The sequence below is a fragment of the Indicator indicator genome, chromosome 20 (genome assembly GCF_027791375.1).
Source record: "Indicator indicator isolate 239-I01 chromosome 20, UM_Iind_1.1, whole genome shotgun sequence".
In the NCBI taxonomy this organism is placed as follows: Eukaryota; Metazoa; Chordata; class Aves; order Piciformes; family Indicatoridae; genus Indicator; species Indicator indicator.
The window spans coordinates 4,780,003-4,806,947 of NC_072029.1; the positions used below are offsets into that span (position 1 = coordinate 4,780,003).

Here is a 26,945-nt window from a genome sequence, read left to right on the forward strand (position 1 = left end):
AATTAGTTCCCTAACAGATGCTGCACTTCATTATCCATAATTCAAACACAGCATGAAAATGTGAAACTATTTCATCATTAAAGGGAAACCAAACTTCTGAGGGTAGCTTTAGTTATTTCTGGGTAGTAGGACTTTCCCATATCCCCACCAGGACACAGACTTCCTTTATGAGAACTACAGGCTCACAAGATATTAGAGGTGGGAAGGGACCTCTGGAGATCTTCCAGTCCAACCTCCCTGCCAGAGCAGGACCGTAGAATCCAGCACAGGTCACACAGGAACACATCCAGACAGGGCTGGAAAGGCTCCAGAGAAGGAGACTCCACAACCTCTCTGGGCAGCCTGCTCCAGTGCTTTATAGTGAAGAAGTTCTTCCTCATGTTGAGGTGGAACCTCCTGTGCTGGAGTTTCCATCCATTGCCCCTTGTCCTATTCCAGGGCACAAGAGAGCAGAGGCTGTCCCTGTCCCTTCCTTCCTGACCCCCAGCCCTCAGCTATTGATAGGCATTGATCAGATTCCTCTCAGTCTTCTCCTCTCCAGACTGAACACCCCCAGGGCTCTCAGCCTCTCCTTCCCAGGCACTGCTCCAGTCCCTTCAGCATCCTTGGAGCCCTCCCTTGGACTCTCTAAAGTACAGTGCAGCTCTGAGCTGAGCCATGCCCTGGTGCCCTCAGGGCAGCAGGTGGCATCTCTCTACCTTGTCTGACCAGTTCTTGTGCACAGCTGCACATCTCTTGTCCCATCCTTTCCTTTATATTCAAGTTAGTTCTGCACAGACAAGAAAGAGGGCAACTTTGGTTAAAAACATATCCAGATCAACAGAAACAAAAAAAAAATTCTGGAAAATAGGGAGAAGAGAAATTATACAGTGGAGAGCAATCAGACAATGATGTTGATGGGTGGTTACCATCAGCCTGCAATGTTTCTGCATGGATCCACGGGCCTTGCTATGACCCCAAGTGCAGTTTGACATTGGTATCATATTATCAGCCAGCAGAAAGGAAGAGCTTATGAGTGATATGAGGGGTTTTGTGGTCTGCTGAAGGAGGAGGACTGAAGGGGCCAGTATTTTGAGTCACTGAATACAATGGGTCTTCAGCCAGAGCTGAACTCATGCCACTTTCTCTGGAAAATGAGCATGTCAGAACTTGCTGCTGGCTCCAGCCTCCAAAGTGAGGATTCATTCATCCTACCCTTGAGTAAGGAACCCCTTTAACCAGGGAAAGCTCAGGGATGTGGGGTAAAATGGGTTCAGACAGACTGAGAGGGGTTGTTCAGTCTGGAGAAAAGAAGGCTCCAAGAAGACCTTCTTGTGGCCTTCCAGTATCTGAAAGGGGCTCCAAGAAAGCTGGGGAGGGACTTTTCAGGGTGTCAGGGAGTGATAGGACTGGGGGGAATGGAGCAAAACTAGAAGTGGGGAGATTCAGATTGGATGTTAGGAAAGAGTTCTTTCCCATGAGGGTGGTGAGAGACTGGAAGAGGTTGCCCAGGGAGGTGGTGGAAGCCTCATGCCTGGAGGTTTTTGCAGCCAGGCTGGATGTGGCTGTGAGCAACCTGATGTAGTGTGAGGTGTTCCTTGCCCATGGCAGGGGGGGTTGGAACTGACTGATCCTTGAGGCCTCTTCCAACCCTGGCAGTTCTGTGATTCTATGAAGTGAGAAATGATAAACATTTTATGGTGACTGTGATTAACTGTTAAGCCACAAGCTTGCAGTAAACAAAGCTTTTCTCAGATTGTTTGGTTGCTTCAAATCCAGGCTGGACTTGAATGAAACAGCAAATTCAGCATAATGTGACCTGGCTGTAGGCATTAGGTCACATGCAGTGCTTGGATTTGTAAGAAGCTTTTGTTGAAGTCATTTCACTTCTACAAGAAAACAGAAAAAGAAGAGAGAGGCAGATGAGGTGGGAGGAGAGGAACACCTTCCTCATCTCTAATCATTTGTCTTTCCCTCATTAGGATCCAAGTTGCCCAGCTCAGAGCTGTATTTAACCTTCACCTTTCTTCTGCTGTGGGAGAACAATGTGATGGCAACACCAACAAGGCAGCCAATTCTAGTCTTTCAAATTTGTGTTGGTTTATTTTTCTCTCTCTTAGGTTTATTTTGTGTATTTCTCGTGCTTCATAGCCTCAGACAATGGTTTGGGTTGGAGGGGACCTTAAAAATCATCTACTTCCAACCACCCTGCCATGGGCAGGGACACCTCCTACTAAACCAAGTCGCTCAAGGCCCCATCCAACCTGGCCTTTGAACACTTCCAGGGTTGGAACCTCTACAGCCTCTCTGGGTAACCTGTTCTGGTGCTTCACCACCCTCATGGGGAAGAATTTCTTCCTCACGTCTAATGCAAATTCTCTTTCATCCCATTACCTTTGATGCTGCTCTTTGTGACTCCTGGGTGAGCCTGAGTGGCTGGCAGAAGTGTTCAAAGGATCTGCAGCTCTTGTGTGCTTGTCACTGGTTGTGCTCCCTGCTTTTGCCTTGTACCAAACCTGATCTTTTCTTCACAGATGTGGAGAAGAGTGGAAAGGGAACCGCTGCCACATCAGGGCTAAGCCTCTTCAGCCTTCACCTTTCAGCTTCCTTCCCAATGGTGAGTCTGTAAAAAGCATGCAATATTTCAGTTCAATGTTTGAGTGTTTCCTCTGCTCATGGTCTTTGCTTGCTTTGATTTTGCAGATACTTGGATTGGGTTGGCAATTGGTTTCTTGCTGATTAAAATTGCAGCTGCTGCCTTGTGTTTCCTTTCTAAGAAGAAAGTGCCAGAAATGTAAGTGAAAGCTTCTTTATTTTGGTGTGGAGCAGACACAAATGTGGCACAAAGCAGTGGCTAAGTGCCAAGTCGCTATGGTTGCAGCTTCTAAGTCTCTCCACAGTCTGCTCTTGTATGCAACACAAAGTATGAAACCAAACTTTGCAACAAAAGCTGAATTTGGTGAATCCTGGGCTAGAAGCATTGACTTACAGCTGCTCTGCTAAGGACTTAGGTGGTGGTTGAAACCTCACCTCACCCTCACGCTGAGGGTCATGGTTTAGCACCAGCCTTGGTAGGTTTAGACAATCATGGAATCATAGAATGGTCTGGGTTGGAAGGGATCTTCAGAGGTCATTTAATCCAACCCCCTCTGCAGTCAGCAGGGACATCCTTGACTAGATCAGGTTGCCCAGGTAACCAGTGTCACCTTATCTGTTCCCACCACCCATTTCCTCTTTACCTCTTCATCTCACACCCAACACTCAAACTGCCACCTTGCACTGGCATCGTCCCAGCACTCATCTCTTGGTTTGTGGGACAAGGTCCTGTCTTCCTTGTGGTGAATGAGGGCTCTTTATAGAATCACAGAATTGTTTTGATCGAAATTGTTTTGATTGGAGCAGAGAAGGTCCCACATGGACATAAGGAAAAACTTCTTCACTGCAAGGGTGCTGGAGCCCTGGAGCAGGCTGCCCAGAGAGGTTGTGGAGTCTCCTTCTCTGGAGACTTTCCAAACCTGCCTGGAATGTTCCTGTGTGACCTGCGCTGGGTGATGCTCCTTTGGCAGGGGGGTTGGACTGGATGATCTCTGGAGCTTCCTTCCAACCCCTGACATTCTGTAATTCTGTGAAAAGATCATTGAGTCCAACCATCAACCCAACACCACCATTGCCACTACACCATTTCCCCAAGTGCCATGGCCACAGGTTTCTTGAACACCTCCAGGGATGGTGACTCCCCTGGACAGCCTGTTCCAATCCCTGACCACTCTTGCAGCAATCTTTCCTAATTGCCAACCTAACCCTCCCCTGGCACAATTTCTGGCCATTCCCTTTCATTCTATCACCTGATCCTAGGGAGAAGAGACCAACCCTCACAAGTGGTGACTGATGTTTTTTCCCCCAAATCAATATTTCTTCCAGCCAGTACTGAGCTGGCTATTAGTACTCTGCAAGTAGTAAACAAATTCTCTTCTGACATCACAGAGCATAAAGTGCATTCTCAGTAAAGGAAAGCACAAACAAGAACAGCAAATATTGGTGATGCTTCATTTCCAAATTCATTTCAAGTGCTTTGAATAATGGTGCTGGTAGGACTCAAGATAGCTCTTCATCCACTTATTTGATTCCCCTTTTATTTTGAGATATGCCTTAGACTGACAGCTCACTGCTTCTTCTTTCACAGGTATATTTCCTCAGCCCTACTTGTCAGCCTTCTGATGATCACTGCTTTCACTCTCCTCCCAAATTTAAGATGGAATTATTATTGTTATGCATTATTCTGTATTGTTCTGAGCTTCCCAGTTCAAGAGGGACAGGGAACTACTGGAGAGAGTCCAATGGAGGCTAGGAGGATGATGAAGGGATTGGAACATCTGTCTGAGGAGGCAAGGCTGAGACACCTGGAGCTGTCCAATCTGGAGAAGAGAAGAGGGGGATCTAATCAATGACTATAAATATCTGAGGGCTGGGTGTCAGGAGGATGGGGCCAGCCTCTTTTCAGTGGTACCCAGTGATAGGATGAGGAGCAATGGACATAAACTCAACCACAGGAAACTTCGTCTCAACATGAGAAAAAACTTCTTCATGGTGAGGGTGCTGGAGCCCTGGAGCAGGCTGCCCAGAGAGGTTGTGAAGTCTCCTTCTCTGAGTCTTTCTAAACCCAGCTGGATGTGTTCCTGTGTGACCTGCCCTGGGTGATGTTGCTTTGGCAGGGGGTTGGACTGGATGATCTCTGGAGGTCCCTTCCAACCCCTACCGTTCTATGATTTTATGATTTTTTTTTTTTTTTTGCTGTTTCTTTCTTTCTTCTACTGCCTGTATTGCTTCCCTGCCCATACCTTGCCTTGTTCTGCTAGATCCTTCTCTGTCAGCAGGTGCCTACCACTGTCCCTTCCTCCCTCTCAGTGATTCCTGCTTTGCATTGCCTTGTCCATTTTCATGCCATTAGATTTCCCTCAGCCGTCATTTTCCTCTGCAGAATTCATCTTCAAAGCTGTCTCTTTTCCTTTAAACTCATGCTCTGCCATAGACCTTTCTCTCTTTGGGGATGTTGTTATCTCCCAAACTATCTACTAAACTCTGCAGCCTCCTGTCCTGATGGTGCTGCTGCTGGCACATCTCACACTGCAGGCTACCCCTGACAGGTAGAGCTGTCCATGGGCACAGCAGCAAAATGCTCAAGCAGGAGCACTTAGTGGCTGTGTTGCTGTTAATTGAGTGCACAGCTTCTCCTCCTTTCTTTATGTCTGCTTCCTTTTCCATAAAGTGGGAATAACAGCACTGCCTTATCTTGCTTCTTGAGGGCTGTAAGCCTTAATTCTTGCACATAGAATCATAGAACTGTTAGGGTTGGAAGGGACCTCAAGGATCAGCCAGTTCCAACCCTGCTGCCATGGCCAGGGACACCTCACACTAGATCAGGTTGCTCACAGCCACATCCAGCCTGGCTGCAAAAACCTCCAGGGATGAGGCTTCCACCACCTCCCTGGGCAACCTGTGCCAGTCTCTCACCACCCTCATGGGGATGAACTTCCTACCATCCAATCTGAATCTCCCCACTTCTACTTTTGCTCCATTCCCCCACTCTTATCACTCCCTGACACCCTCAAAAGTCCCTCCCCAGCTTTCTTGGAGCCCCCTTCAGATCCTGCAAGGCCACAAGAAGGTCTCCCCGGAGCATTCTCTTCTCCAGACTGAACAACCCCAACTCTCTCAGTCTGTCTCCAGAGCAGAGCAGCTCCAGCCCTCTGCTCATCCTCCTGGCCCTTCTCTGGACACCTCCAGATCTTTCCTGTAATAGAGGCTCCAGCACTGGACACAGTGCTCCAGGTATGGTCTGAGCAGAGGGGGGAATCACCTCCCTGGCCCTGCACATCAGTACAGCCTGCTGAGGTGCACACATGGAAAGACAATTAGTTGTATTCTAAGAGCTGCTTGGGGATTTTTTGTAATTTCATTTCATATTTGGGGGGGGGGAGGGGAGAATAATTTAAAAACCTAATGTTCTTTCTCACAGAAAGGGAGTTGGAAAGAACCTCTGGAGACCATCGAGCCCAAGCCCCCTGCCAAAGCAGGTTCAATTAGAGCAGATTGCCCAGGATCATGACTCAAAACATATTTGGTGGTGTTTTAATCAAATGATTTCTTTTTTTTTCTTGCATTATTCTCCTGTGCTCTAAACACTGCCTTTTACCTTTCTCTTCCATGAAAGCCTGATGAAGGGTTACTGCACTGCCATCCACTTCTCTTCTACTCAAGGAACAGACAATCACAGAATCAATGATTGGTTTACATTGGAAGGGAACTCAAAAATCAACCAGTTCTAACCCCCCCTGTCATGGGCAGGGACATCTCCTGCTGGACCAGGTTGCTCAAGGACCCATCTGTCCTCCCTTTGAACACTTGAAGCCTCCACAGCTTCTGCAGACAACTTGATCCAGTGCCTCACCACCCTCAAGGGGAAGAATGTCTTCCTAGTGTCCAATCTAAACCCAGCTGCTTCCACTTTGAAGCCATTACCTCTCCTCCTGTCACTCCATGCCTTTGTCAAAAGTCCCTCTCCAGCTCTCCTGTAGCCTCCTTCAAATACTTGAAGGCTGCTCTACGCTCTCCCCAGAGTCTTCTCTTCTCTAGGCTGAACAACCCAAATTCTCTCAGCCTGTCTTCATAGCAGAGGTGCTCCAGCCCTCAGAGCATCTTCATGGCCCCCTCTGAACCCATTCTAACAGTTTCATGTCCTTTTTTTCCCCTTCTTGTATTTTTCCCTCATATTTTGTCCTTATACATGCTAAAAGAACCAGAAAGTCAAATTTTCTACATGAAATTGTGCCTTATTGCAACGTGACATCAAACACTGAAGCCTCCTGTTAGGTATCTACTAAAGCAGGGTGGAATTAGGATCTTTTCACTATTACAGCTCTGGCATTAAAAGAATCAGAGCAGTGAAACAGAGGCTGAGAGCTTACACAGCAAAGCTCATTCTGGTCTTCATTGTTTTCACTGGAGCTGCCAAAAAGGTGAGTTTTGGATGATGGAAATGTTTGTGATGCCAAGTTTTGTCTGTTAGGAACTGACTAAGACTGGCAAATCATTTTGCCCATGGTACAGAAAAGATTTTTTTTTTACATTTTCATTGTTTTCAAACACAGTTCATAGAATCATAGAACTGCTGCATCTGGGAAAGACCTCTAAGACCATTAGGCTGAGGGAGCTGGGGATGTTCAGCCTGGAGAAGAGAAGGCTCTGGAGGGACCTTAGAGCTGCCTTCCAATAGCTGAAAGGATCCTACAGGAAGGCTGCAGAGGGACTTTTCCTGAGGGTGTCTGAGACAGGACAAGGGGGAATGGTTTGAAGCTGAGGGAGAGCAGGGTTAGAGAGGAGCTGAGGAAGAAGTTCTTCAGTGGGAGGGTGGTGAGACTCTGGAATAGGCTACCTAGGGAGGTTCTTGATGCCCCCTTCCTGGAGGTGTTCAAGATCAGGTTGGATGAAGCCTTGAGCAACCAAGTCCAATTGAGAGGTGTCCCTGCCCATGGCAGGGAGGTTGGAGCAGATGATCTCTAAGATCCCTTCCAGTCTAAGCCATTCTGTGATTCTATGAAAAAGAATGTGCAGGAGTTTTCTTCAGTAACATGCAGGAGCTCTGAAGGGCACCCCATTGACTTTGTGTTTTAGTGGCACCACATAAAATCACCATTTGACTAAACATGGAAGTTTAAATGCATTTTATAGGATCTTGTCAAGAGATGATCTGGGTAAGAAATGGCAATTTGATAGAAATTGTGAAGGCAATGAAAGCTGACACTGAATTTGAGAAGAGAAGCTCAATTCAGGTTTCTTTTCAACTGCCTAGTGCCTAGCATGTATTGGTGTAGAAAGATGACAGCTGGGAATGTCACAGTAAACTAAACTTATATAAATAACTAAAGTTATTCCTTGGACCAGCCAAAATGCAGCCTCCTTTATCATACTGGGCCTGGATTCATAGATTCATGGAATGGTATGAGTTGGAAGGGACCTTAGAGATCATCCAGTTCCAACCCCTCTATCATGGGCAGAGACACCTCCCACTAGCCCAGGTTGCTCAAGGCCTTGGACATCTCCAGGGAGGGGACATCCACAGTCTCCCTGGGCAGCCTGTTCCAGTGTCTCACCACCCTTGTACTGAAGTATTCTTCCTCATCTGCAGCCTAAGTCTCCCCTCCTTCAGATAACGCTTTAGAGCAAGCAGTGGCAGGTGTTGGCAGAAGCCTGTAACATGCACAATGTGACAGCACCACACAGAGGCATCAGGTTTTACTTCTGACTGATTTCTTTTTAGGGAGATTTGATGAAGTAGTGCACATCAATGATACTTTCCTACAATTCATTTTCACTTGAAAGGTTTCTGTCCACTTTTAGCACCCCCTGGGTCATGTTGTTCCCTTAAAGTCACTAAGCCCTAGAGGGCACTCTGGGAGTGCCTGCCACAGTCCCTTCCACAGGGAAGCTTTCACCTACATTTTGAATGCCTTTTGCTTGTGTTTTTGGTTAGTTATGTTTTAATAGTTTCTATTAAGAAAGGCAAGAAAGAACAGGCCTGGTGAGGAGCAGCTGAGGGAACTGGGGTTGTTTATTTGGGAGAAAAGGAGGCTGAGAGGAGACCTCATTGCTCTCTACAGCTACCTGAAGGTAGGTTGGAGCCAGGTGGGGGTTGGTCTCTTGTCCCTAGTATCAGGTGACAGAGAGGAAATGGCCTGAAATTGTGCCAGGGGAGGTTCAGATTGGAGATTAGGAAAAATTTCTTTGCTGCAAGAGTGGTCAGGGATTGGAACAAGCTGCCCAGGCAGGTGGTGGAGTCACCATCCCTGGAGGAGTTCAAGACACCTGTGGCCGTGGCACTTTGGGACATAGTTTAATGACCATGGGGGTATTGGGTTGAAAGTTGGACTCAATGATCTTTAGAGGTCTTTTCCAACCAAAACTGTTCTATGATTCTGTAGTTAGTGTTTCATTTTCCCAGTTCCAACAGAACTAATTTTTTCACCAGCAAACCAGGCAGCAGGCAGTAAGGGTAGGCTGCTGACCCCTTAGCTGCTGGTTAAGAAGTTGTCACTGACAGCAGTGGGAATATTAGAGTTACATTTGTCTCTCTTTTTCTTCACTGGAAGGATTCTTAGTGCCTTAACCCTTCCTTTCAATCCAGAAAGAATGTCCTACTCCTCCTTTATTCTCTCCTTCTCCTCCTTCTTTTGCACTAATTTAATCTCTGATCTGCAGGCTTGAAACTCTCCAGGGTCTGAGTGGGAGTTACTGGAACTCATCACAGAAGTTTATATCCTAATAGACAAGAGCAGGCAGCCACATGGCTTGGCAGCAGCAGCCTTCATTACCACCAGAGCATTCAGGCAGGCAGGCTGCTCCTCAGCTCCTAGCTGGGCATATGTGACACTTGTATAGAACCCCCAAATCAGAGGGAGCTTGGAAGGTTCTCACATTCCTGTTCATTCCCCAGAGATGATGTTTTTTCCAAGTCACTCCAGTTACTCCTCTCCTTCAGCCCCACTCTGAATACTGCCTTCTCTTCTGGTGTCCCCAGCACAAGACACAGAGCTGCTAGAGTCAGTCCAGAGGAGGCCACAAAGATGATCCAAGGGCTGGAGCAGCTCTGCTGTGAGGACAGGCTGAGGGAGCTGGGGGTGTTCAGCCTGGGGAATAGGACACTCTAGGGGTCACCTAATAGCTGCCTTCCAGTGCCTGAAGGGATCCTACAGGAAGGCTGCAGAGGAACTTTTCCTGAGGGTGTCTAGAGACAGGACAAGGGGGAATGGTTTGAAGCTGAGGGAGAGCAGGGTTAGACTGGAGCTGAGGAAGAAGTTCTTCAGTGTGAGGGTGGTGAGACTCTGGAACAGGTTGTCCAGAGAGGCTGTGGATGCCTGCTCCCAGGAGGTGTTCAAGGTCAAGCTGGATGGAGCCTTGAGCAGCCAAGTCTGGTTGAGAGGTGTCCCTGCCCATGGCAGGGAGGTTGTAGTAGATGATCTCTGAGGTCCCTTCCAACCTGAGCCATTCTATGATTCAGTAACCCCTGTCCTCACTGACCAAGTAGAAACAAAGATTCATTTTCATTTCCATTTTATTGCAGCTGCCTTCTCATGCTTCATTTCACTTTAAAAAGTAAGAATGTGACATTTGACTGAACAGTGAATAACTTTTCACCCAGCCAAGCACAGCTGCTTTGCTACTGCCTCCAAAGAAGTTGATGTTCCTGGATCCTTGTGGCTTGCTCCTTTCCTGTTCTTGATGTGAGCCATCAGCTGCAGTGGTGATGTAGCACAGCTGTTATCAGCACTCTCAGTCATAATGAACACAGAACATGAAGGTTTCCAAAGCCTATATTGATAGGGTTTGGAAAACTTAATGTTCTGTATTCGTTATCTTGCCACACAGGCAGCAGAGTGGAAAGCTGATGTGGTCTGAGCAAACATTTATAAATGATAGAAAATCATGGGAAAACACAACCCAGCAAGGCCATTTGTCATCCTGCCACAGGTCAGACTCATATCTACCTGTGTCCAATTCTGGAGTCCCTATTGCAAGAAGGACCTGGAGGTGCTGGAAGGTGTCCAGAGAAGGGCCACGAGGATGAGCAGAGGGCTGGAGCTGCTCTGCTCTGGAGACAGACTGAGAGAGTTGGGGTTGTGCAGTCTGGAGAAGAGAAGGCTCTGAGGAGACCTTCCTGTGGCCTTGCAGTATCTGAAGGGGGCTCCATGAAAGATGGGGAGGGACTTTTGAGGGTGTCAGGGAGTGATAGGACTGGGGGGAATGGAGCAAAAGTAGAAGTGGGGAGATTCAGATTGGATGTTAGGAAGAAGTTTTACACCATGAGGGTGGTGAGAGACTGGCACAGGTTGCCCAGGGAGGTGGTGGAAGCCTCATGCCTGGAGGTTTTTGCAGCCAGGCTGGATGTGGCTGTGAGCAACCTGCAGTAGTGTGAGGTGTCCCTGGCCATGGCAGGGTTTTGGAACTGGCTGATCTTGAGGTCCCTTCCAACCCTGACAAGTCTGTCTTGATTCTTTGTATCCCTTCTGGGCTTGCACTCTAAGACCTCTACCCACATGAATTTGGTGGCATCCTCAGGCACTCTTGATACCCTAGGTAGAAAGAAAGTTTGCTGTTAGGAAGTGGTGGGGTTTTCACTGCTGATAGTTCTGTTTACAATAGAAATTCACCACAGACAAGAACAAATGATTCCCCTCCTCTTTGCACAGAGCTTTGCATGTCCTTGAAGGCAGTTGTCAGCTCTCCTCACAGGCTGCTTTCTCCAGCCTCAACAAGCTCAGTGCTTTCAGCCTTCCTTCTTTGCTGAGGTTTTCTTACAATTATGATGATTCTCTGCTGCTGTTGCCAGGACTTTCTCCAATTAGTCCTTACTCTTTTGGAGGTCTGGTGCAGAGGATTGGATGGCACAATTCAGGGGAGGCTTTCCAAGCAGATCTGAAGGACTGCCAGAGGTCATTGCTGGCTGGGCTTCTCTTCCTGTATCCCAAAGTGATGAACAGAATGACAATAGATTGGTGTTTAGTGAACCATTCTCTGCTTGGGAACTGGAAGGGAGGCAGAAAGTGGTCTTGCAGAATGAGAGAAAAAAGGTGCAGCTTCATGAGGAAAGGGAAAGCAAAACTAGGAAGCAGCATCCATAACTGTTTGTTGGGACTTGATTTGTTAGCCTAATGCTGCTAACATTCCTTCTATCCTAATGCTCCTAACATCCTCCTGGATGCTACCATCCAGATCCATTCCTTCTTCTGTAGAATATTCTTTTAATGAGGGATGAAATCCAGGGCTCTGCTCAGATGCCTTTGGTTTCTCTGAAGCCTACATCTCACCGCACAAAACAAAGAGCTGCAAAGAAACACAAGATGCCAAGGTGCTCTAGAGCAAATCTTTCCACAGGATCCCAGCATGGTGAAGGGTGGAATGGACCTCTGGACATCATCAAGTGCAACCCAACTGCTACAGCAGGGCTGCTCACAGCAGGTTGCCCAGGATGACAACATCCAGGTGGGGTTTGAAAGTCTCCAGAGAAGGAGGCACCACCTCTTTAGGCAGCCTGCTCCAGGGCTCCCACACCCTCAAAGTGAGGAACTGTTTTTGCTATGTCTAAGCAAACCTGCTGGTGCTCTAGTTTGTACCCACTGCCCCCTGTCCTGTCACTGGGCACCGCTCAGAAGAGCCCAGCCCCATCCTTTTGACCCCTGTCCTTTAGCTATCAATCAGGATTGAGAAGATCCCCTCACAGTCTTCTCTTCTCCAGGCTAAGCAGCCCCAGATCTCTCAGCCTCTTCTGTCCCCTCAGCATCTTAGTAGCTCTCCTCTGGACTCTCTCCAGTAGTTCCTTGTCCCTCTTGTCCTGTGAAGTCCAGAACTGGACACACTGTGCCAAGGCTGTAGGTTTTGCTCCTAAAGAGTGCAGGTGAGTTGTGCAAAGCCATGACCCTCACCACAAGGTGATGAATCCTCTTTTCTTCTTGTGGCATTTCTGATTCTGTTAGCAGATCCAGCTCTCCCTGAGCTACTGTGTCGGTGTGAGCTGAAATTCCCCACGCCCCCCACCCCCGACAATAACCAGGCTAGGCCAGTCTGGAAACAAATGAAGGCTGTATTTACAAGCAGAGAAAGGCAATGAATATGTACAAATATACAAAATTCACAACATTCACAAATATATACAATCAACAGAAAAAGCACAACCAATCTCCCTTTACTTCCCCCCAAGGGGACCCTCCCAAAGGAGCCTCTCTCTCTCCCAGGAGCTTCCCCCCCAGACCCCCCTGGACAGAGAAGCACAGTTAGTTAAGCAGAAAGTTGTTAACTTAGCTGCCAAGGTCAGTGTGTTATCTTCAGCCAGAAGAGAAGAAGAAACAGCAGCCAGACAGCCCAGCAACTGCCCCCACTGCCGAACGCAGAGTGTGCAGAATGCCTACTTTGTTTTGGGTAATAGTTCTTAAACATTTCTATCTATCCAATGGAAGTGTTTAGAACAATCAGTATTTTGCTTTCTTACAACCAATAGTGACTTATTTACACTCTTCCACTTTCTCTGTTCTGAACTTTGCAAGAAAAAATTAAGAAGACAGTTTCAAACCATCACAGCTACCCTTACCCACGTGTTTGAGTCTTTTGAGTTTTTTTTCTTTCCTAAACCATCTTGTGCCTGGCATTTTTAACCCTAATTCTTCCCTGCTTGGACAGTCTTCTGAACTTGGCATTTCTGAGTTTTCTTCGTCAGTGAGATTTATGAATGGTTCACATTGATTAATTATTCTGGGCTGTAGTTTTCATGAGGGTAGAGTTGCCCTTGAGCTTACTGTGCAATCATAGAATCATTTTGCCCAGGGAGGTGGCTGAGGCCCCATCCCTGGAAATACTCAAGGTGAGGTTGGACTCCTAGGGCTCTGGGCAACCTGATCTAGGGGAGGATGTCCCTGCTGAGTGTTGAGGGGGTTGGACTGGATGACCTTTGGAGATTCCTTCCAACCCAGACCATTCTGTGATCCTATGAGACATCAAAATGAAGGCATGCAGATCTGTCCCTTTGGGCCAAGTTCCTTGAAAATTTCTTACCTGAGTTTGCTTCTGGCCTCAGGTTTTGTGAGCCATGTTGTGATTTTAGAGCAAAAAAAAAAAAACAAATCAATTCTGTGTACATTGAGTGGGCTCTGTTCAGCAGGATTAGCATGCAAAGACACACTTAGCAGGCGTAAAGATGACCTAATATATCATAGCTTCACTAAACTAACCAAAAGCACCAGATTATCATGATTTATTATGGCTGAGATTAAGATCAAATTAACAAATCAAGGGGTTCAGATATTCAGCTCTTCCCATTGCTGTGCCAGGTAATCAAAGTGAATTATGAGGCTGGCACCAGAGGGAATTATTTTCTGGTAGTGTTGCTGTGAAGTCTTTAAAGGAGACAAACCTGCTTTAGTCCAGCCCCCAAAGTGAGCCTCTTGCACTGGTGTTGCTCATAAGGTGAGATATTTCTGGAGTCCACTTGTGCCTCCCTCCTAAGCATCCCTTCTTGTTACACACTCCTGTGGTGTGTATCCACTGTGGCTCTTGCTGAGGAACAAAAGCTTCTCTTCCCAACATCTCTGAACCACTTCAGGCCTGAAGTTGTGCCAGGGGAGGTTTAGCTTGCAGATTCTTGATGAGGTGGAGGCTGGTCTCATCCTCCTAGTATCAGGTGATAGAAGAAGAGGAAGTAGCCTCAAGTTGAACCAGGGGAGGTTTAAGTTGGAGATTAGGAAAGATTTCTTTGCTGCAAGAGTGGTCAGGCATAGGAACAGGCTGCCCAAGGAGTCCCCTTCCCTGGAGGTGTTCAAGAAATGTGTGGCCATGGTACTGTGGGACATGGTTTAACAGTCATGGTGGGGTTGGTATTGAAGGTTGAACTCAGTGATCTTACAGATCTTTTCCAACTGAAACAATTCTATGAACCTATGATCTCCACTGGCTTTGTTTCCATGACTTCCAAGAGAGCCTTTCTGCCTGGGGAGACACTGCTTAAACCATCTGTAGGAGCAGCTTTGGAACAGAAGTACTTTTTGACACAAGAAACCCATCCCTCAGTCACTGAGGATGAGTATTAGCTATAGGGAACTGTTTAGTTGAGAATACTGTAAAAAAAACAGATTTCTGTGCCCACGGAGCCATCTATATGCTCTTACTCATAAAAGCTTTGGTGAAAACAAAGCCCTCAACTAAGTTTGTCTCTTCATAGAATCAGTAAGATTTGAAAAGACCTCTAAGATCATCAAGTCAAATCTTCCACCCACCACCCCCATGACTACTAGATCATGTCCCAAGATGCACAGATTTCAAAAACAAAGATTTGAAAAAAGAAAGTGACCTTCTGCTTCATTCTTCAGTGATTTTACCTAAAGCAGCTGCTGGCAATTCAATGGCATTGGAAGAGTTTGGATGATTTCAAGCATTAGTAAGCTGGGCAGGGACTGGCTTGAGAGCAGCCCTGGAGGAAAGGCCTTGGGGGTGCTGGTGGAGGAGAAGCTCACCAGGAGCCAGCAGTGAGCACTTGCAGCCCAGAGAGCCAAGCAGAGCCTGGGCTGCAGTAAGAGAAGTGTGGCCAGCAGGGCCAGGGAGGGGATTCTCCCCCTCTGCTCCACTCTGCTGAGACCACACCTGGAGCTCTGTGTCCAGTTCTGGAGCCTCTGTTCCAGGAAAGATCTGGAGGTGCTGGAAGGTGTCCAGGGAAGGGCCTTGAGGATGAGCAGATGGCTGGAGCTGCTCTGCTCTGGAGACAGACTGAGAGAGTTGGGGTTGTGCAGTCTGGAGAAGAGAAGGCTCTGAGGAGACCTTCTTGTGGCCTTCCAGTATCTGAAGGGGGCTCCAAGAAAGCTGGGGAGGGACTTTTGAGGGTGTCAGGGAGTGATAGGACTGGGGGGAATGGAACAAAACTAGAAATGGGTAGATTCAGATTGGTTATTTTAACCTACAGGACTTCCACAGCGCATTGGTTTAGCTCCATTCATTTCAGGCATATTCACTTGGATCTATATTTGGCTACCTTTCTTTTTTCTCTGACACAGTCTGAAGCTGTTTGATCCATCTGCAGCCTGTCTCGTTGTAGGTTAAGGACAATCCAGAGTTAATTGTCCTTTGGCCCTGGGCAGCTCCTGGCTCAAACCTAGGACACTCATACTGAGTGTTGTTTTGTTGTTGTTTTTTGTTTGGCTATTCAAGGAAAACGGAGGAAACAGCTCATGCTTCATTTGCCAACCCATTGTATGAAGACCTGAGTTCATCTGGGAAAGTAAAGGTAAGTAGCAAGAGCTGCTTCTATGCTCTCAGAAATAGTGTGAGGTTGTAGCCTTCTAAGATGTTCTTCCTTAAAACAAAGAATCCCTTAATGGATGCTACTTAAGAAAAGAAGGAAGAATTAAACATTGCTGCAAATCTCAGCTCAGTCCCAAGGCATTTCTAAACCACAGGCAGATTTAAAATCAACTCCCATTATTACCATGATGTTGGTGGAACACTGGAACAGGTTGCCCAGGGAGGTGGTTGAGGCTCCTTCACTGGAGATGTTCAAGGTGAGGCTGGACAGGGCTCTGGGCAACCTGATCTAGTGGAAGGTGTCCCTGCTGAGTGCAGGGGGGTTGGAATGGATGAGCTTTGGAGGTCCCTTCCAGCCCAGGCCATTCTATGATTCTATGAACATCTTGATGTTTAGAACTAATCCCGACTCTGGGCTGCTGAATCTGAGAGAAAAAAAAAAATGAAGAAGAAAATTTCTCTGGAGTTGTCTCCTTTTGCTTCTGGGAAAAGAAAAAACCAAACAAACACCCAACAAGTGAAAAACACCTTCAGCAGCACACCCAGAAAATCAGTCATGGATTCGGTTGGGATGGAAGGGACCTTGGCTTGATTGAGCAGCCAAGTTGCCTTTGCCATTCACTTAACTTTAACAAAATGACTCATAACACCTCCCAGTGCCTTCACAGGCTCACAGGGTGCTGGGGGCTGGAAGGGACCTCTGGAGATCTTCCAGTCCAAGCCCCCTGCCAGAGCAGGACCATAGAATCCAGCACAGGTCACACAGGAACACATCCAGACAGGGTATGGTTGTTTTAGGCTGTGCCCACAGTGTAAATAAATGACCACTGGATGGAAAAGGGGAAACCATGATAAGGTCTAAATAATGCCATTGGCCTGATAGCTGACATGAAGTTAGATGGGTAAATTAACTCTTTCTCTTTTCAGCTTCCTTCCCCCTGGCAGGTACTAGCTGGCTTTTTCTCAGCTGTCACTGACCTTGGCTGTGTTCTTTGTTGTGGTTAAGTACTAACAGCAACTCTCTGCTCTTCTTCCTCCTTTATCTTGTACAGGGGGGAAGGAAGCAGGGAGGGGAAAGCCATTAGTACCCCCCCTGGTTTTGTCCAGAGGGGTTCTCATGCTGTTTATAAATTGAAAACACCTGTAAATATTGTATATTTGTACATATTCATTGAATTCCATATTTCTAGATCGTAGTTTTGCTTCTAAATAGAGTTTCATTTGCTTTTTAACTGAGCTGGTCTGGCAATTTGATGTTGGAAGGAATTTCAACCCACCACACAGGGCTGGAAAGGTTCCAGAGAAGGAGACTCCACAACCTCTCTGAGAAGCCTGTTCCAGGGCTCTGTGACCCTCACAGTAAAGAAGTTCTTCCTCCTGTAGAGGTGGAACCTCCTGTGCTGGAGTTTCCATCCATTGCCCCTTGTCCTATCCCAGGGCACAAGCAAGGAGAGGCTGTCCCTGTCCCTTCCTTCCTGACCCCCGGCCCTCAGTTATTGATAGACATTGATCAGATCCCTCTCAGCCTTCTCCTCTCCAGATTAAGCACCCCCAGGGCTCTCAGCCTCTCCTCCCCAGGCAGTGCTCCAGTCCCTTCAGCATCCTTGGAGCCCTCCCTTGGACTCTTTCCAGTAGATCCCTGTCCCTCTGGAACTGGGGGACCCAAAACTGGATGCAATATTCCAGGTGGGGCCTCACCAGGGCAGAGTAGAGGGGGAGGAGAACATCCCTGGATCTTCAATATGCCATACTATTCCCAGCACTCTAATATTCACCCTGACATTAAACAAACAGGTTTCCCTAACACCATTTGTGGATCATAATTAAAAGCTTGTGGAGTAACAAAGAAATGTGGGAATAAAACATGCATCTGAAAGTGAACATCTTGCAACAAAGGATTTCAAGGCAGGATTTAATCATCACATTACAGTGGTAGCTAAAATGTATGGTTTGCATTTAACAAAAGATCTGTGATTGACTTCAAATGCAGCTGATTCTACTATTTAATTTGTCCTTGAAAAGAATACACACAAAGAAGCTTGGAAGTAAAAGGAGACCAAAAAAAAAGGGGAAAAAAAAAGCTTCAACCATCTCTCCTGCCCTCATATTCATAGAACCATGGAACTGGTTTGGTTGGAAAAACCCTCTAAGATCATTCAACCCACCACCACCATGGCCATTAAACCATAGAATGATAGAATTAACCAGGTTGGAAGAGACCTCCAATGTCCCCAGGTGCCATGGCCTCGTGTTTCTTAAACAGCTCCAGGGGTAGTGACCTCCCTGGGCAGCCTGTGCCAGTGCATAACCACTCCTACAGCAAAGAATTGTTTCTTAATCTTCAACCTAACCTCCCCTGGCACAATTTGAGGCCATTTCCTCTTGTCCTGTCACCTGATACTAGTGAGAAGAGACCAACCCCCGCCTGGCTCCAACCTCCTTTCAGGGAGCTGCAGAGAGCAATGAGGTCTCCCTTCTGCCTCCTCTTCTCCAGACTGAATACCCCCAGCTCCCTCAGCTGCTCCTCCCCAGCCCTGCTCTCCAGACCCTTCCCCATCTTTGTTCCCTTCTTTGGACCTGCTCCAGCTCCTCAATGTCCTTCCTGCAGTGAATGCCCCAAAACTGCACCCAGCATTTGAGGTGTGGCCTCAGCAGTGCTGAGTACAGGGCACCATCACTGCCCTACTGCTTCTGGCCACACTGCTGCTGACCAGGCCAGGCTGCTGGTGGCCACCTGGGCACACACTGGCTCACCTTCAGCTGGTTTTCAACCAGCACCCCCAGGTCCTTTTCTGCTGGGCAGTTTCCAGCCACTCTGCCCCAAGCCTGGAGCGTTCATGGGGTGGTTGGGACTCAGGTGCAGGACCCAGCACCTGACTTTGTTAAACTTCAGACAACACAGCTTAGTATTCTGGTCCAGCCTGCCCAGATCCCTTGGCAGAGCCTTCCTACCCTGCTGTAGATCAACATTCCCCACCCCACCCCACCCCAAATTTAGTGTCATCTGCAAACTTACTGAGGGTGTACTCTGATACTCCCCTGATTTGCATGGAAAGCTCTGGGCTAGGTTTGAATCAGAAGATAACATTTCCTTGTCCTTCCCACACACTAACAGAAGATTCCTCTGTGGCTTTGAACAGGATTAATTATGACATGCCATTTACTCTCTATAAAAGGTTCCTTACACCTGATTGTGGAGACATTAGATCAAATTAATTCACTTACAGGTTGAGGTTGGTGAAAGCTCCAAGCTGGAAACGTTCCCATCACAATCATGTCCAATTTATCAGGACAGTTTTATTTTAGTTAAGATAGATTCCTGACAGGCTTCCTTTAATAGCAGGCTGCAAAACAGAAGCACAGTGTCAGGAGAGACATGTTCACAGAAGACAGCTCCAGGCACTGTGATTGAAGTCCAGAGCTGTACCAGATTTTCCTCTCTTTTCTTCAAGATTAGGGAGCTACATTGTTTGCACTGAATCTGCCTTTAAAAGGAGAAACAAGAGTTAGGAGTTTTCTCTGAGTCTGAACAGCCTTAAATGTGGAGTATTGTGTCCAGTTCTGGGCTCCCCAGTTCAGGAGGGACAGGGGCATACTAGAGAGTGTCTAATGGAGAATATGAGGGTGATGAAGGAACTGGAACATCTCTCTGATGAGGAAAGACTCAGATCCCTGGGGCTGTTAGTCTGGAGAAGAGAAGGCTGAGAGGGGATCTGATCAATTCTATCAATAGCTGAGGGGTGGCTGACAAGATGAAGGGGCCAGGCTCTTTTCAGTGATGTTCTGTGATTACACAAGGGGCAAGGGATACAGACTGGAACCCAGGAGGTTCCACCTCAACATGAAGAGAAACTTCTTTGGTGTGAGGGTGCTGGAGGCCTGGAGCAGGCTGCCCAGAGAGGTTGTGGAGTCTCCTTCTCTGGAGACTTTCCAAACCCACCTGGATGTGTTCCTGTGTGACCTGCCCTGGGTGCTGCTGCTCTGGCAGGGTAAGTTGGACTGGATGATCCCTTCCAACCCCTAACATTCTGTGACTTTATGAATAGTTAATCCCCAACCAACAGGTATGGCAAAACAAGCAAGAGCTCTTATCTCCAGCCAGCTGTTTGGGGAAATCTTCTGGCCAGCTCTTCTCTCTTACAAGTTATGTGTCTCTAAGTCTCATAAAGACAAAACACTTCTCCACAGCCCTTTCCAACCACTGAAATCATGCATGGCAGGGAGTGATGGGACTGGGGGGAATGGAGCAAAACTAGAAGTGGGTAAATTCAGATTGGATGTTAGGAAGAAGTTGCTCCCCATGAGGGTGGTGAGAGACTGGCACAGGTTGCCCAGGGAGGTGGTGGAAGCCTCATGCCTGGAGGTTTTTGCAGCCAGGCTGGATGTGGCTGTGAGCAACCTGCTGTAGTGTGAGGTGTCCCTGGCCATGGCAGGGGGGTTGGAACTGGATGGTGCCTGAGGTCCCTTCCAACCCTGACAATTCTCTGATTCTACAGTTCTGTCACACACTTGCTTGTGCTATTGCCTGGTAGTTTAGGATCCCTAGAGTGTGTTACTCATCCAGCCACATGGAAGGATGTTTGCAGGATGTTATTTACAGCTCACTAAAAATATTCTGAAGCCATTTATTGTTTCTTTTTATAGTCTCCTGGATATGCGACCTCACCCACTGTTCAGATCAGTGTTTCTCCATGGCATGAGGTATGTATCACACATTTCCCTTCTAAGGCAGGATATATATTAGGCTGTTAAATGAAATTCATCTGCAGAGTAGGGGGGAAAATGTCACTTAAGGTCAATAGTAACTCAGAATGTGAGCAGCTCTACAAATCTGAGGAAGATGGCCACGGTTAGACTGGCTGACAAGGACCTCATAAAGCAATTTCAACCATGTTGCTTCCCTTAGCTATGAGTTACACCAAAGACTGGTCCAGCTCTGCCCAGCAGGGCAGATGCTGAAGGAAATGTTTAGCATTGTGAAAGTCTTTACCTGAAGAGTTCATCTGATTTCTCTCACACATTCCTCATTCAGGGAAATTAGAACTGATCATTGGTGGCACCTCAGGCTATAGTTTCCTGGTCATGGTAGTTGAGTTATGCTTGGACTCAGTGATCATAAAGGTCTTTTCCAACCTTAATGATTCTATGGTGAAGATTACAGAAGTGTGCTTCCAAATTAGTCACCCACTGCAATTACAGCATTGTGCACAGATTCTCCCCAGGTAATACTGATTGTGTGTTGGAGCAAGAGCTGGGGAGAGAGGGAAAACAAAGCTGGGGATGTTTCTGGCCAGCAGGTGTAGGGAAGTGATCATGGTCCTGCACTCAGCACTGCTGAGGCCACACCTCAAACAGTGGGGTCAGTTTTGGGCCCCTCAGTACAGGAAAGACATTGAGGAGCTGGAGCAGGGCCAGAGAATGGCAAGAAAGCTGGGGAAGGGTCTGGAGAACAGGGCTGGGGAGGAGCAGCTGAGGGAACTGGGGGTGTTTGGTCTTGGAGAAGAGGAGGCTGAGGGGAGACCTCATTGCTCTCTATAACTCCCTGAAGGGAGGCTGCAGTGAGGTGGCTTTGGTCTCTTCTCCCTAGTATCAGGCAAGGAAATGGCCTGAAATTGTGCCAAGGGAGATTTAGCTTGGAGATGAGGAATAATTTCTTTGCTGCAAATGTGGTCAGGGATTGGACCAGGCTGCCCAGGGAGGTGGTGGAGTCTCCATGCCTGGAGGTGTTCAAGAACCATGGGGCCATGGCACTGAGGGACATGGTTTGATGGCCATGATGGTGTTGGGTTGATGGTTGGACTCCATGACCTTAGAGGCCTCTTCCAACTGAAACAATTCTATTGTGCTTCAGATGCAGAGGAAGGTTAAATGACTTAATCAGGTGTACAGAGTGAATAATGGTTTTGGTGGAGCTGAGGTGAAAATTTGATCTGATCTAAAGAATTCAGAAGCTGTAGAGTTTTCTTTGAACTTAGCATCTTGTGTTACTTCTGTGATGAGTCTACAACTATTCTAACATGGGAACAGAAGGCCTTTGGGTTTTCATTCCACTCTATGCTTTGTCTTTTAGTACCTGGTCAATGAAGATGTGAATGTCACTTGTTTTCCAAATCCTCTCTACGGTGAAGCATCAGAAGACATTGAGAAATTGTGCAGTTCCTTGAAAGCAGACAGCAAGCAGCAGGATCAATATCTCTTGTAACCCTTTGCCTGAAGATTTGCTCTGAGATCTGATCTCATGATACCATAACACACACACAGCATGGATGATTAACTCTGCACAGGATGACTCTTCTGTTAAAATCATTGTGTTCAGAAAGAAATTTCATGTTAAAGAGTGAATCCTTACATCAGTAAAATATCTATCTATCTGTCTGTCTGTCTATCTATCTGTCTGGTATCCTGCCATTTCTATTGGTGCATGAAGAGACTGGTAACTTTAACTAAGAATTAAGGCATCCTGGGGTGCATCAAGAAAAGTGTATCCAGAAGGTCCAGGGAGGTTCTCCTCCCCCTCTACTTTGCCCTGCTGAGACCACACCTGCAATATTGCCTCCAGTTTTGACCTCCCCACACCTGCAATACTGTGTCCAGTTTTGGCCTCCCCAGTCCAAGGCAGACAGGGATCTGCTGGAGAGAGTCCAACAGAGGGTGGTGAGGGGACTGGAACATCTCTGCTGTGAAGAGAGGCTGAGAGCCCTGGGGCTATTTAGTCTGGAGAAGAGAAGGCTGAGAGGGATCTGATCAATATTTTTATCAATATCTGAGGGGTGGGGGTCAGGACGAAGGGGCCAGGCAATTTTGGGTGGTGCCCAGTGATAGGACAAGGAACAGCAGGTACAAACTGGAGCCCAGGAAGTTCCACCTCAACATGAGGAGAAACTTCTTTGCTATGAGGGTACTGGAGCCTTAGAGCAGGCTGCCCAGAGAGGTTGTGGAGTCTCCTCTGGAGACTTTCAAGACCCACATGGATGTGTTTCTGTGTGGCTTGCCCTAGGTGATGCTGCTCTGGCAGGTGATGTAGATGATCCCTGGAGGTCCCTTTCAACCCCTAACATGCTATGATTCTATGATTTGCACAGTTCCATTCCCAGCATGTTAATAAACTGTTTAATCACCTCTAGGTTAGAGGTTAGAGATGATCATTATTTCATGTCTGTTGCTTGAGGAATGATGACTGACATTGCTCTACAGTTTTGCCTCAGACAGGGATTTTCCACAGTTCTTTCAGCATTCCAAGGGGCAGAAGCAGAAGACAAGTCCTTGTGTCATTAGAAACATCAAAGCTGAATGAAAGGTGGTCACAGAGCTGTCAGCTCAGCGTGGGATCCATCCATGGGACTTACTGGTATGCACTATTATTTTTAAACATGTATTTGTTATTAACCTTGGTAGTCAGATCTGACCTAATTCCCTTCCGCCCTGCTCTGCAGTGCTTAACCACAGCACTGCTGAGATATCAACTTAGTGGTTTGCCAGAGGGTGGAAGCAATAATGTTCAGGAAACCCTGCTTCTGCTGGTTGGGTTGGCCTCCCACCCAGCTGAGATTTGAGTCACCCCATTCCTACATGAGGAAGATGTTAGGGGATCACCTCCTGATTTTGGCTGTCCTCCTCTGTGACACCAGGCATGGCTTGCACACCTTAAATAACCTGGCACAAGCTCATTTTCCACAATGCCCACTGGTGGTCATTTATAGCTTAAGGGTGGAAGTGTTCCTGCTGCCCTTGTGCTGTGTTCTACAGCCTGCTTAATTTTTAACCCACTGGTGCGTTCCAAATGGTACTAAACTCCTACAAATGTCATAAAAGCAGACACCTGGGGAGCTCAAAGTATCTCCTTGAGACATCCACCCAGGGAAGGCTGAAATGCTTGACACTTATCAGACTTCTGAGAGCCAAGACAGCAAAGCCCACCAAAGCCTGGCTTCATTCCTTCATGCAGAGCAGTGCTTGGTTGGGGCTTGGCTTTGGGTTGGGTTTGGTTTAGTTTTCTTTCACATTTTCTTAGTGTGAGTGCTCCATGGCTTCCTACCTAAGGCCACAGACCTGCTGTTTGACAAGTCTTCTTATCTCACTGGCATTTTTTCCATCCCATAGATGCTTGGCCATCATTCCCTTCATACTTTCCCTGCAAGAAGCTCACAAGTGATTCTCTGCTGCATTCTAAAACCTCCTATTTCTCTTTCCCCTCTCTTCTGTAACCCGCTGTAGTACCCTCAGCTCTTTTCCAAGCTCCATAGCCCACCCAAAATCTTGGTCTCTCAAGATTGTTTCCCTAATGTGTCCTAACTTCAAACTGAAAATAAGCTTCAGTCACTGTCTGGCTCACAGCTACACAAAGAAACATAAACTGGTTTGGGTTGGGAAAGGCCTTTAAGCTCATCCAGTCCAGCCATTCTCTAAATCTTCCAAGGCTGGGGCTAAACCATGGCCCTCAGCACCACATCTCTGCCTCTTTGAAACACCTCCAGGGATGGGAATTCAACCACCTCCCTGAGGAGCATGTTTGAGCAATTGAGAAACCCTCTCAGGGAAGAAGTTCTTTCTATGCTCCAATCTGAACCTCCACTGAGGCAACTTGAGTCCCCTTTCACCTTAGCACTTGATCCTAGGGAGAAGAGACCAACAATCACCTTGCTCCAACCTCCTTTCAGGGAGCTGTAGAGAGCAATGAGGTCTCCCCTCAGCCTCCTCTTCTCCAGGCTAAACACCCCCAGGTCCCTCAGCTGCTCCTCCCCAGCCCTGTTCTCCAGACCCTTCCCCAGCTTCATTGCCCTTCTCTGGACCAGCTCCAGCACCTCAATGTCTCTTTGAGTGAGAGGCACCAAACTAAATCCATGACTTGAGTGAGAGGCACCAAACTAAATCCATGACTCCAGACGGGGCTTCACCAGTGCTGGGTACAGGAGGACAATCACTTCCCTGGCCCTGCTGGCTACACTGTTGCCCATCTAGTCCAGGATGCTGTTGGCCTTCTTGGCCACCTGGGCACACTGCTGGCTCATACTCATGTGCTGATCAGCTCCTGTTGGCATCCTGTTGGTGAGTTGGCAGCACAGGTAACTCATGTTGCAGCTTCTCCTCCTCTGTGCCCTGGATTTGTACAGCTCTCTCCTGCCCCACTGCTGCTTTGAAGAAGCTGATGGAGCTTGATGGGTTTTGTCCTCATGTCTGCCTCAATGCCAGCATTACTTGGAAGTTACCAACTGTTATTCATGGGGTTTTAAATGAGTAACTCTGACAAGAGGATCACATGGATCTACCCTGCTGAGACCACACCTGCAATACTGTCTCCAGTTTGGGGCTCCCTAGTTCAAGAGAGACAGAGACCTGCTGGAGAGAGCCCAATGAAGAGCTATGAGGATGATGAAAGGACTGTGACATATCTGCTGTGGAGAAAGGCTGAGAGCCCTGGGGCTGTTGAGTCTGGAGAAGAGAAGGCTGAGAGGGGATCTGATCAATGTCTGTCAATAGCTGAGGGCTGGGGGTCAGGATGAAGGGGCCAGGCTCTGTTTGGTGGTGTTCTGTGATAAGACAAAGGGCAATGGATGCAGACTGGAACCCAGGAGGTTCCACCTCAACATGAGGAGAAACTTCTTTACTGTGAGGGTGCTGGACGTCTGGAGCAGGCTGCCCAGAGAGGTTGTGGAGTCTCCTTCTCTGGAGACTTTCAAGACCCATCTGGATGCATTCCTGTGTGCCCTGCCCTAGGTGCTCCTGCTCTGGGAGGGGGCTTGGACTGGATGATCTCTGGAGGTCCCTTCCAACCCCTACCATTCTGTGATTCTGTTTGCTGTTTTCTTTCTGAAATGAGATCAGTAAGACAGAAACACAGAACCTGCTAACTGTGCTTGTACCTGGAGAGACCCAGAGGAAAGCCCTGACCCAGCAAAAGTGCCAAGTGCCTCCAGCTCCTGAACTCTGGTGTTCCAATAGATCTGTGTGAGACCATTGACCTCCACACTATAAACAGATATTGAACATTCCTAAGAGGTCAATCCCAGGGAGTCAAATCCTCATTTATTTTGCAACAGCCCAGCACTGCTTTCAGAATTTCATTAAACACCCAAATGCTGGTTGTGCTGCAGTTCTGAAAGCCCCAATCTGACTGTCACACTACCTACAGCTGTAAAAAATTGCAATCATTAAAGGGATAAAAATAATGTTGGTACAATTTTTATCACATTCTCCCTTATGAAACTAAATCTTCTGAATTTACTATTAATGGTGCTCATATTTTCATCTCCTAACTGGCTTGTCCTTCCTTTATTGAGGGTCTGGAGTCCTCAATATAGGAAGGACATGGATCAGATGGAGCAGGGCCAGGAAAATGCTCAGGGGGTTGGAGCAGTTCTGCTATGAGGACAGGCTGAGGGAGCTGGGGGTGTTCAGCCTGGAGGAGAGAAGGCTCTGGGGAGATCTAATAGCAGCCTGGCAGTACCTGAAGGGGGCTACAAGAAGGCTGCAGAGAGACTGTTTGCAAAGGCCTGCAGGGACAGGACCAGGGGCAATGGCTTCAAACTAGAGCAGAGCAGATTGAGATTGGATGTGAGGAACAAGTTCTGCACCATGAGGGTGGTGGAACACTGGAACAGGTTGCCCAGGGAGGTGGTTGAGGCTCCATCCCTGGAGATCTTCAAGGTGAGGCTGGACAGGGCTCTGGGCAACCTGACCTAGTTGGGGATGTCCCTGCTGAGTGCAGGGGGGTTAGGACTGGATGAGCTTTGGAGGTCCCTTCCAACCCAGACCATACAGTGATTTGCCAAACTCTTTTCCACTGTTCTATTCAGCTTCAATTACTGAATCTGATCTTTTTGAGCTCCATGTTAATCTCAACTCCTCTACACTGTGTTTCCAAAACATTCTAGGTTCTAAAGAATTGCTGCAAAAGAACTCCAAGAACTCCCATCTTGCTTATCAGTAGCTATTTCCCAAGAGAGCTGTGACTTAGAGAATCATTATGGTTGGAAAAGACCTCTAAGATCATTGAGTCCAACCACCCACTCAGCACCACCATGGTCATTAATCCATGTCCTGAAGTGCCTTGTCTGCACATTTGTTGAACACCTCCAGGGATGGTGACTCCACCACCTCCCTGAGCAGCCTGTTCCAATACCTGGAAATCTTCT

At 47.5% G+C, this 26,945-nt stretch overlaps 1 protein-coding gene across 1 annotated transcript in view; it reads left to right on the plus strand.

Moving 5' to 3' along the window:
- The window catches only part of MALRD1 (MAM and LDL receptor class A domain containing 1), a 195,545-nt gene extending 173,530 nt beyond the window's left edge, over positions 1 to 22,015 (plus strand). Inside the window, 5 exon segments of the mRNA XM_054389960.1 lie at positions 2,514 to 2,596; positions 2,683 to 2,773; positions 15,721 to 15,796; positions 20,458 to 20,514; positions 21,884 to 22,015. Of these exon segments, the coding sequence (XP_054245935.1) occupies positions 2,514 to 2,596; positions 2,683 to 2,773; positions 15,721 to 15,796; positions 20,458 to 20,514; positions 21,884 to 22,015 (439 nt within the window).
- The last annotated feature ends 4,930 nt before the right edge of the window (positions 22,016 to 26,945 follow it).